The sequence below is a fragment of the Rhineura floridana genome, chromosome 5, assembly GCF_030035675.1.
Source record: "Rhineura floridana isolate rRhiFlo1 chromosome 5, rRhiFlo1.hap2, whole genome shotgun sequence".
Taxonomy (NCBI): domain Eukaryota; kingdom Metazoa; phylum Chordata; class Lepidosauria; order Squamata; family Rhineuridae; genus Rhineura; species Rhineura floridana.
The window spans coordinates 96355716-96367918 of NC_084484.1; the positions used below are offsets into that span (position 1 = coordinate 96355716).

Here is a 12203-nt window from a genome sequence, read left to right on the forward strand (position 1 = left end):
GAGAGGAGCATCAAACTTGCAGCAACTGCTATATATGTGTTAGCCCTTAATATCCTTATCAAAGTTTTTTATTGATGTTTCTGAAACTTCTGTGTCACTGAAAAAACATTTCTTTTATTGTAGTTAGACTTTATGGGCCAGATTTTCTTCTAGAAGTTTATTCATCTAAAAGCAAAAAATGGTACCCTGTATGCTATGATGATTGGAATGATATACATGGAATGACTGCTTGTGAAGACTTGGGATATAATTCGTAAGTATAGTGGTATTATCATGATAGTAACATAGATTGAAATATAACATTCAATTGAAATAATGTGCAGATAATTCCTCTACATCTCTCTGTTGCACATTTAGCATGCATACATAAAAATGGCTGAACTTTAAATTCCATAACTGTTATATGAATTGTCTTAAGATATCATGGCATGTCTTTGTTATGATCCTTCTTACCTTAAAGCCACAAATAAGGTAAGATTCCCTTGAATGGGAGCTTCTGTAGCTTTTTCAGAAACTCTTATAATCCATCTCATTTCGCCTGCTAGGGGTATTTGTGTGTGTGTTGATTACTGATACTTTGTGTACTAGATTATAGCAGTGTCTGAAGTTACAAAATTTGAATTCTACACTGTGTCAAATCCTTCAATAGGTTTTATAACATTGAATCAAAGTGTTAGGAATATAAATATGGAACCCAGAATTGTTATAATACAGAATTATCTAACACAGTGTAGTACTTAAAGCTGGTGAAGAGGGACCTCATATTTAGTGGCACTGTGAAAATCTGTTTTCTAGATAAAGCTGATTTTTGTGTGTGTGTTTACACATCCTGAAATTGTTTACCGTATATGTTTGAATGTTCACTTCTGTCTTTCACAGGAACACATATTTAAGCAGCCAGGCACTACCATTCATCACTGGATCTAGGAGCTTTATGAGGCTGAATACAAGTGCTGTGAACGTAGACTTGTATAAGAAATTGTACAGCAGGTGGTACATCTATACTTTATCTACTTTTAAAGGTTTGGGTCCCAGAGCCATTACAGTAGTGAACTTAATTATTGTTAGAGTAAATTATTCTTCTATTTTATACCCTTTGCCTTTAAGGTCCCCCCCCCGGCTCCTACTTAGTAGAATGTGAAGACATTAAGCCTATGTTATAGAATCTGAATTCATTCAACATATTCTGTTCAACAAGTCCTGTTCTGTGCATATGAAAGACAAATGTTTGTAGTTCATGAGTACTGTCCTTGTTTTGTATCCAAGTAACTTTTATTCAGAGTAGACACATAGAAATTAAATGGCCATGCCCATTAATTTCAGTGGGTCTACTTGGAATATGACTAACCTTGGAATATGACTAACCTTGGATATAATCCCCTGAGTGATGATGCATCATGAATATGTCCACCTTAGTACTCTGGCATGCCTTGGGTTCTGATAAAACAGCCACCATGTGGACAGTTCTTAAAACTGGGACACATTTAATGAAACAAGTCTTTAACATGCAAGTGTTTTTTCATCACTCTACTGCAAACCTTTTAAAGGTGTGCTCAGTACCCAGTAGCTGCAGCAAAAGTTGTGTGTCAGTCCCCTCCACTACATTCAGTAGGGGGAGGATATGCTTTAGAATCCCATCATTAAGGCTTGGCAATGCTTTTCTCCACTGGTTATTCTGCTATGAATGCTGTGACAGTAGATATCCAGGGGAGAGCTGTGGGGACGGAGGGCCCTAAAACTCATAAGTAGGAGGTTATACATTCTTGTGGTTGGATTAATGATTAATGTCCTCTTCTGCACTTGTGTACTCTATTAGTATGGGAGCTACTTCAATATGGTTTGAAACCATGATACAAGAGTTTGTATGAGGAGCTGATTGTCTGAATCTTTCCTATGCAATTGGTACCCTGCCAGGAAGGAGGCAGCTAATTTGGGTGAAAAAGCTATGTATGCTTTGCTATGTTGATCTGGTTGCATTATTAGTCATGCACCATTGTAGCATAGGATTATGCTGTCCTGAAGTGGCTCTCACGCTGCAGAGTGGGTTCATGTGAAGTATGGGCATTCAAATTCCTACACAATATAAATAAAGTTTCATTTTGTCTCTTTTGTGTTACAGCAGTTGGTGTCCATCTGACCATGTGGTGTCTCTGCGATGCATACGTAAGTGTTGTAACACTACTTAGCTTTTAACTACCTTTATCTGTTCTTATTTGGATTGACATTTTCTGTGTTGTGACTGATTTACAGTATAAGAATCTCATTTTCCCTGATTATAATTTTTGTTGATCTGGCTGCAGATTAAGGAAACAGGATATGATTAAAATGGCCAAATATATTCACTCATTCATTTGAAGATTCTGGGTTCCATTCAAAATAAAATCACTATTTAACTGATATTAAATAGAGATATTCTAATTACTAATGAACTGATATTAAGTCACACTGAATAGGATTACATGCCAGATTGGCTGTGATTTTAAAATGGGGTTAACTCCTAGAAGGAAGGGCGGGATACAAATGTTGTTGTCATTATTGTCATCATGAGAGAGTCATAAACTGAGGCAGAAATGACAATCCCTAAAACATCCTGTGACTTACATTATGAATATTTTTCTTGTGTTCCCCCTAATTTTTACAAGAGTGTGGCATTTCCAGTAAAGTTGCAAATCCTCGAAACAGAATTGTGGGTGGAAGTGCTGCTGGCCTTGGGGATTGGCCATGGCAAGTCAGCCTTCATATTCAAGACACCCATCTATGTGGAGGGTCCATTATCACTCGTGAATGGATAGTAACAGCAGCTCACTGCGTAGAAGGGTGAGTCATGCACAATTTCTGCCAGGATGTTTTCCTAATATTATGTGTCTCTTGGTATATTGCTTTGATGTATAAAGGCTTCAGTTACTAAGATTTTTTAAAATAATATCAGCTACCATTATTGCCCTTCAGTTCTTACAGAGGGAGATATTATTCCTATTGAAATAATATGCAAGAGAGTTGTAGGGAATGCCCAGACAGGATGCTGTCTGCTTGATGTGCCATGGACAACTCTTCTCCTTTTAGTAAAATGTTCTCAATTTTTGGCTGCCTCCCCCTCCTCTTTGCAGAGCCCTGAAACACACAACCATTCCGACCCTACAGAGGCTTAATCCACATGGCATCTACACATAGTTCTTTTGTTATCCGTATAGGGTTCTGACTGGGTATGTTAGCTTCTTGACAGTAGACCTTAGCATCAGGTGTTGATGCTAGAGCAGCACAAATCATGCTAAATGTTTACCTTAATTTTGTTTTCAGGTTACATTCTAATGCATTCTACTGGAGAGTTTATCCTGGGATCTTGACACAGCCAGAAATGCATCCTCCAAAGGGATACAGAGTAGCAAGAATAATTTCTCATCCAAACTATGATTCAACTTCTAAAAATAATGATGTTGCCCTTATGAAGTTACAGTCTCCTCTACTTTTTAGTGGTACATATCTGTTTACCTGTTTATAAATCTTGTATTTTTATTGCATGCTCACTGCAGCTAACAAAATCAATTTTGCTTTGAAGTAATTACACTACATCAATACAAAATTATTATTAGAAAAGTTGGGAACCTATGGGAATAACCTAATAGAAAATTCCATTCCTCTTTTTACAGTTGAGCAGTTGAAGTTTATTAGCTGCAACAGGGATAGCAAAATATTACTGCATTTTAAAATGCAGACATGTCAGTCCATCTAGTATGTTTAAGCACCAAATGGTGAAAGAATGCAACAAAGGTTGCTATATTTTTTGCATATTTACTTGGATTTGTCAAGAATTATCAATACCTTGGCACAGTCGTTAACCAAAATGGAGACAATAGTCAAGAATTCAGAAGAAGGCTAAGACTGGTGAGGGCAGCTATGAGAGAACTAGAAAAGGTCCTCAAATACAAAGATGTATCACTGAACATTAAACTCAGGATCATTCAGATCATGGTATTCCCAATTCTATGTATGGATATGAAAGTTGGACACTGAAAAAAGCAGATAAGAGGAAAAATCAACTCTTTAGAAATGTGGTGTTGGAGGAGAGCTTGGCTCATACCATGGACTGCAAAAAATACAAATCATTGGGTGTTAGAACAAATTAAACCAGAACTATCACTAGAAGCTAAAATGATGAAACTGAGGTTAGAACATAAGAAGAGCCTGCTGGATCAGGCCAGTGGCCCATCTAGTCCAACATCCTGTTCTCACAGTGGCCAACCAGGTGCCTGGGGGAAGCCCGCAAGCAGGACCCGAGTGCAAGAACACTCTCCCCTCCTGAGGCTTCTGGCAACTGGTTTTCAGAAGCATGCTGCCTCTGACTAGGGTGGCAGAGCACAGCCATCGCGGGTAGTACCCATTGATAGACCTGACCTCCATGAATGTGTCTAATCTTCTTTTAAAGCCGTCCAAGCTGGTGGCCATTACTGCATCTTGTTGGGAACAAATTCCATAGTTTAACTATGCGCTGAGTAAAGAAGTACTTCCTTTTGTCTGTCCTGAATCTTCCAACATTCAGCTTCTTTGAATGTCCACGAGTTCTAGTATTATGAGAGAGGGAGAATAACTTTTCTCTATCCACTTTCTCAATGCCGTGCATAATTTTATACACTTCTATCATGTCTCCTCTGACCCGCCTTTTCTCTAAACTAAAAAGCCCCAAATGCTGCAACCTTTCCTCATAAGGGAGTCGCTCCATCCCCTTGATCATTCTGGTTGCCCTCTTCTGAACCTTTTCCAACTCTAGAATATCCTTTTTGAGATGAGGCGACCAGAACTGTACACAGTATTCCAAATGCGGCCGCACCATAGATTTATACAACGGCATTATGATATCGGCTGTTTTATTTGCAATACCTTTCCTAATTATCGCTAGCATGGAATTTGCCTTTTTCACAGCTGCCGCACACTGGGTCGACATTTTCATCGTGCTGTCCACTACAACCCCGAGGTCTCTCTCCTGGTCGGTTACCGCCAGTTCAGACCCCATGAGCGTATATGTGAAATTAAGATTTTTTGCTCCAATATGCATAATTTTACACTAGTTTATATTGAATTGCATTTGCCGTTTTTCCGCCCATTCACTCAGTTAGGAGAGGTCTTTTTGGAGCTCTTCGCAATCCCTTTTTGTTTTAACAACCCTGAACAATTTAGTGTCGTCAGCAAACTTGGCCACTTCACTGCTCACTCCTAATTCTAGGTCGTTAATGAACAAGTTGAAAAGTACAGGTCCCAATACCGATCCTTGAGGGACTCCACTTTCTACAGCCCTCCATTGGGAGAACTGTCTGTTTATTCCTACTCTCTGCTTTCTGCTTCTTAACCAATTCCTTATCCACAAGAGGACCTCTCCTCTTATTCCATGACTGCTAAGCTTCCTCAGAAGTCTTTGGTGAGGTACCTTGTCAAAAGCTTTTTGAAAGTCTAAGTACACTATGTCCACTGGATCACCTCTATCTATATGCTTGTTGACACTCTCAAAGAATTCTAGTAGATTACTGAGACAGGACTTTCCCTTGCAGAAGCCATGCTGGCTCTGCTTCAGCAAGGCTTGTTCTTCTATGTGCTTCGTTAATCTAGCTTTAATAATACTTTCTACCAGTTTTCCAGGGACAGAAGTTAAGCTAACTGGCCTGTAATTTCCGGGATCCCCTCTGGATCCCTTTTTGAAGATTGGCGTTACATTTGCCACTTTCCAGTCCTCAGGCACGGAGGAGGACCCGAGGGACAAGTTACATATTTTAGTTAGCAGATCAGCAATTTCACCTTTGAGTTCTTTGAGAACTCTCGGGTGGATGCCATCCGGGCCCTGTGATTTGTCAGTTTTTATATTGTCCATTAAGCTTAGAACTTCCTCTCTCGTTACCACTATTTGTCTCAGTTCCTCAGAATCCCTTCCTGCAAATGTTAGTTCAGGTTCAGGGATCTGCCCTATATCTTCCACTGTGAAGACAGATGCAAAGAATTCATTTAGCTTCTCTGCAATCTCTTTAGTACACCTTTGACTCCCTTATCATCCAAGGGTCCAATTGCCTCCCTAGATGGTCTCCTGCTTTGAATGTATTTATAGAATTTTTTGTTGTTGGTTTTTATGTTCTTAGCAATGTGCTCCTCAAATTCTTTTTTAGCATCCCTTATTGTCTTCTTGCATTTCTTTTGCCAGAGTTTGTGTTCTTTTTTATTTTCTTCATTCGGACGAGACTTCCATTTTCTGAAGGAAGACTTTTTGCCTCTAAGAGCTTCCTTGACTTTGCTCGTTAACCATGCTGGCATCTTCTTGGCCCTGGCGGTACCTTTTCTGATCTGCGGTATGCACTCCAGTTGAGCTTCTAATATAGTGTTTTTAAACAACTTCCAAGCATTTTTGAGTGATGTGACCCTCTGGACTTTGTTTTTCAGCTTTCTTTTTACCAATCCCCTCATTTTTGTGAAGTTTCCTCTTTTGAAGTCAAATGTGACCGTGTTGGATTTTCTTGGCAATTGGCCAGTTACATGTATGTTTAATTTAATAGCACTGTGGTCACTGTTCCCAATCGGTTCAACAACACTTACATCTCGTACCAGGTCCTGGTCCCCACTGAGGATTAAGTCCAGGGTTGCCGTCCCTCTGGTCGGTTCCATGACCAACTGGTCTAGGGAATAGTCATTTAGAATATCTAGAAACTTTGCTTCTTTGTCATGACTGGAACACATATGTGGCCAGTCTATGTCTGGGTAGTTCACCCATTACTACCACATTTCCTAGTTCGGATGCTTCCTCATTTTCGTATCTCATCTCAAGGTCTCCCTGAGCATTTTGATAAGGGGGACGATAGATCGTTCCCAGTATTAAGTCCCTCCTGGGGCATGGTATCACCACCTACAACGATTGTGTGGAGGAGTCTGCCTCTTTTGGGGTTTCGAGCTTGCTGGATTCAATGCCTTCTTTCATGTATACAGCGACTCCGCCACCAATACGTCCTCCCCTGTCCTTCTGATATAGTTTATATCCAGGGATAACCGTATCCCACTGGTTTTCTCCATTCCACCAGGTCTCCGTTATGCTCACTATATCAATGCTCTTCTCTAAGACCAAGCACTCCAGTTCTCCCATCTTGGTTCGGAGGTTCCTAGCATTAGCGTACAGGCACTTGTAAGCAGTGTCTCTCTTCAAGTGTCTTTGGCACTTGTGGTTTGGCCTGTGGTAATTTTGCTCTTCTGAATTTATATCCTGTGCCCCTGTTCTCACAGTGCCTACTTCTAGGCCTACCCCTTTTAAAATTTAATCATTTCTTTGGTTTTTATCCCGGAGGGAGGTTTATTCCAAACCGGACCTTTCTCAGCTCCTGTCGGGTTTCCCCCCTCAGTCAGTTTAAAAGCTGCTGTGCCACCTTTTTAATTTTAAGTGCCAGCAGTCTGGTTCCATTCTGGTTCAAGTGGAGCCCGTCCCTTTTGTACAGGCCCAGCTTGTCCCAAAATGTTCCCCAGTGCCTAACAAATCCAAACCCTTCCACCTGACACCATCGTCTCATCCACGCATTGAGACTGCAAAGCTGGGCCTGTCTGGCTGGTCCTGCGCGTGGAACCGGTAGCATTTCAGAGAAAGCCACCTTGGAGGTCCTGGCTTTCAGCATCCTACCTAGCAACCTAAATTTTGCTTTCAGGACCTCACGGCTGCATTTCCCCATGTCGTTGGTGCCAACATGCACCACGACCACTGACTCCTCCCCAGCACTGTCTACCAAACTATCTAAACAATGGGCGATATCCACAGCCTTCGCACCAGGCAGGCAAAACACCTTGCGGTCTACAAGCCCATCACACACCCCACTGTCTATGTTCCTAATGATCGAATCACCCACTTTGGACACATAATGAGACACATAATGAGAAGACATGATTAACTAGAAAAGACAATAATGCTGGAAAAAACAGAAGGGAGTAGAAAAAGAGGAAACAAGAGATGGCTTGATTCCATAAAGGAAGCCACAGACCTGAACTTACAAGATCTGAACAGGGTGGTTTATAACAGATGCTCTTGCAGGACACTGATTCATAGGGTTGCCGTAAGTCGTAATCGTCTTGAAGGCATATAACAACAACAAGCCTGTTCATGTTGAACAACAAGCATTATTCATTTTGAAAACTTTATCCCACTTTTTCACAATTGCTATTATGATGGGATCTCAGCAATCCTGCTGACGTTTGGTTATACCATTCTTTTGAAGGCTGCCTCTAGAGCCACATGGTGTTCTCCACAAACCTTCATCTGTTTTAGCCCTTTGGCTCCTCCCAGATTTCCCAAACCTCTGTGTCCTACTTCTTAAATTCCTCTGTGCCCTCTGCCTGTTTCTCTTACCCTAAGCATAACAGTGCTAGCATTGAAAGTGCAGAGCAGCTTCCTTTTATAATCAGTGGGAGTTCTTTGCATTCTGTTTCTAGACTTTAACCTACAACAATTTCCCAGACAGGAATACAAACCAAATTTTTAGGAATAATTTCTACAGGACTACGTGGCTTGTGAGCAGATTAAGAAAATGAACATGCTGTATTAAGCATGGACACATTTGAACTTTTCTCCATCTCTCAACCATATATCATAGCCAAAGCAGCTGAGAATCTTGTAAGCTTGAAAATTTTAGCCACTCCAGTAATTTTCACAGGGAATATTTGACCCTAACTGAGCCCCTTAACTAGCAGAGGGTCTTGTAGTCAGATATGAAAATGGCTTTTAAAAATGTAAAAAAAAATCTTAATGCACAATTAACTAGGGAAAAATTTGCTTCAGCTAAAGAATACGAGTATTTAAAATATTTTTAGGCGTATGTATAATAGAATATATCATGATGGCAGTTTGAAGCTGAGGTTGTGTGGAGAAAGGAAGTGTGATGTGCCAGATGCTGTCCATAAGTGATAGCTATCATAACTCTGCCTCACATACAGGCTATAATGATTAGGCTGTAACACAATGGCACTTGTTTCTGATTCACATGTGGTAACAATCATGCTAAACTGCACCATCATCAATTTTGCAGTGCCAGTTCAGATGAACATTGCCAGTGCCTGAAATTAGCTTGTTGCAAATGCATGATAATGGAATTGGGTGCTCTTTAAATAGTCTGCTGGCATTACCTTATAATAACTTTGGCTAGTGCATATAACCTTTGAGTAAATTGTTTCAACTGGTGTGCTAGAATAAGAAGGTTACCCCTAAGGAAGCCAGCTAGTTCAAATGCATTGGACAGTCTTTTGCTACTTTCAAGCACTAGCTTGAGGCCTGCCTCCTCATTCCTGCTGATGGAAGACATATCTGTCCATACATGTATTAATTTCACTCACTCAAATCAGATGAGAGAGAATAGGGATGAGTGTCCTAGCTTCACCCCTCTTGTTGCACCCTGGGCCTCATTGCCCTCCATAGGTTGGAAGGGAAATGTCTACGTCAGGGAACCTCCTGTGCTCATGTTGACTCTCCCCCTTTACTGCATGCAAAATACTACTGAAAGTTCACAGTATCCCAGATGCCTAGAGTATCTGGTTTTTCATCTTTTCTCTGCCTCTTCTCCAACCTCCTTGTTTGTGGAATGGAATGGTGAAAAAAAAAGTTTTAAGTGACAACAGCAACTGTTCTTATTACTGTTAACTTCTCACCAGATTTAGCTACATCTTCACTTTTGCCAAACCTAAAGCATGTTTCTGATGGATAAAAACTTCTTGTCTTGAAGACTACTGCAATGCGCTCTACATGGGGCTACCCTTGAAAACGGTCCGGAAACTACAACTGATACAGAATGCGGCGGCTCGGTTGCTTATGAACAGCTGTCGCTGTGATCATATGTTAGTAGATCTACACTGGCTACCAGTTATTTACCGGGCCCAATTCAAGGCGTTGGTGTTGACCTTTAAAGCCCTATATGGTTTCGGCCCAGTTTATCTGAAGGAGCGCCTCCAGTATCACCAATTCTGCCGCCTGACGAGATCAGCCACACAAGACCTTCTCTTGGTTCCACCAGTTAAAACAGCGAGACTGGTGCGGACCAGAGAGAGGGCATTTTCGATTGTGGCCCCCACCCTCTGGAATTCCCTTCCTTGCGATCTTCGCTATGCCCCCTCCCTAATAGGTTTCTGCCGGGCCTTGAAAACCTGGCTATTCAGGCAGGCCTATGGGTTCTCTGGGGCGGGTTAGTTATTAATGTTGTTATTAATTGGTAGAGTGGTGTTTAGATGAATGATGGTCTTATTGATTGTATATTGTATTTTATTGTATTAATGTATGTCGCCTAGAGTGGCCATTAATTCGGCCAGATAGGCGACTCATAAATAAAATTTTATTATTATTATTACTCACATACAATGGCTTTTTAAAAACCAAAACCTATGGTTATGCTCAGGGCCAGCACCAGAGGGCGGCCTGGTTGGGCCCTGACCGAGGACCCCTGAAGGGGCCCTCCTTAGGGTTGTTGAGTAGTGGTAGGTTCCACAATCTGCGATGCAGATCGTGGGAGTTCCAAGGCAACCCCCCCCCACTGCCACACAGACCTTCGACAGCTGGCTGCAACATGCTCCGCCTACCTCTTGAAGTAAATGCTGGTCACCAGGGCAGTGCCAGGCATGCCGGGCCTGTTGCACTGTGGGCGCAAGTCTGCCATCAACCAAGCTGGTGGCCAAGGTTTCCTATCTTTGTTGATGGCAGGGATCGCTTGCATGCCATCAACCAAGATAGTGGCAGAGGCATCAGGCCATTAGGGAAACCTCGGCCATCATCTTGGTTGATGGCAGACTTGAGCCCACAGTGGGACGTGCCCCAGCGTGCCTACCGCTGCCCTAGCAACCAACATTTACTTTGACAGGTAGGCACAGCGTGTTGCAGGCAGCTGTCGCATGCCTGCGCAGCAGTGGGGTGTGTGTGTGTCTCAGAGCTCCCTCCCGCGATCCACAGTACTGATTGCAGAAGCCACAGCTACCCACCCACCCTATGGAGGGGTCCTTCAGGGAGAGGTAGGTGGGACGGGCATGCGTGTGGGCGTGTGTGTGCCAGGGCCTGCGGCAGGCTGGTGCCCAAGAGCCCTGGCATGCCTTGCGCCAGCCCTGGTTATACTCTACGAAATGAGGGTGCCAGAAATCAGCATTATGAAAGGCTCCAAATTCTTCCATGTTCAGAAGATTGAGACTGCTGTCTGGGAACTCCCTATCAAACTTTTTATGTTCTGACTCAGTTACTGATTAACAATATGTTCTATGTTCATAGATTTTACAAGTCCAGTTTGTTTGCCCAACCCTGGAATGATGTTTCAGCCTACAAAACCATGTTGGATATCTGGATGGGGAGCAAAACGCCAGGGAGGTAACATCAATTGCCATCAAAGCCTGGGCTTTGTTTTAATTTTGTAACCTTTAAATCAAATGGTTTCCCAGTGGGAAATGTTGTTCTACTTTAGAATTGCTGCTATAAAAATATTAAAATAGCTGACTTTGTTGCAGTGCATGAGCTAATGTGGCCCAGTTGAGTGTCTTTGTGTTGCAACAAGATTTTTAGCCAATTGCTATCTTTTCCAGCCAGTAAAAAATGGGGAAGCAGGATGTGAAGATTGAAAGATACTCTATAAATGTACTGAGCTCTTTAAAGGGCAACCACATCTTTCTGTATATAATTTTTTGTTACTAGCCTGCCATACCTTTTTATCGGGCAAATTGCTTGATAATGGCTAAGAATATCAAGTGACATACATTTCCTGAGCCATCCTTCACTGAGGAAGAGGGGTGTGTGTGTGTCATTCTCTCTGTGTGTGTGTCTCTCTGCCTCCCCCAATCTGTGGTCCTCCAGATGTTGCTGTACTATATATAAGTTGTGTCATCCCTGGCCATTAGCCATGCTGGCTGAAGATGGTGGAAGTTATAGCCCAGAAACATCTGATACTTATAAATTTTGGGGTAAACTAAAGGAAGAAAGAGACTGTAGTCTGATAGTTGGGAGAGTCTGAGGTAGCTGAAGAGACTGGAAGGCATCATGAGGTGCTGAAGTGACCATCCCAGGCTCTGATGTGGGCAGTGGATTTGCTGCTTTTTAAGAGTGCTTCAGCTGTTTATATCCATCTAAGCTCTTCTTGCTTATTCAATATTACATCTAAATGTTATATAACAGCTTAAGTTCCCAGTAGCCTCTCCTGCTAAAGAAAACCAAATGCAAATGTTCACTGCCCCGGGAC

General features: G+C 42.0%; 1 protein-coding gene across 5 annotated transcripts in view; it reads left to right on the top strand.

Moving 5' to 3' along the window:
- The window catches only part of TMPRSS2 (transmembrane serine protease 2), a 44801-nt gene that overhangs the window by 26736 nt on the left and 5862 nt on the right, over positions 1-12203 (top strand). For 3 of the 5 annotated variants that reach the window (XM_061627600.1, XM_061627597.1, XM_061627601.1), the window contains 6 exons: positions 124-253; positions 880-1022; positions 2120-2163; positions 2645-2817; positions 3298-3473; positions 11246-11341. In XM_061627600.1, coding sequence (XP_061483584.1) covers positions 124-253; positions 880-1022; positions 2120-2163; positions 2645-2817; positions 3298-3473; positions 11246-11341 — 762 coding nt within the window. Of the gene's footprint in view, positions 1-123; positions 254-879; positions 1023-2119; positions 2164-2642; positions 2818-3297; positions 3474-11245; positions 11342-12203 lie in introns of all 5 variants that reach the window. The other 2 variants (XM_061627598.1, XM_061627599.1) reach the window with 2 other exon arrangements.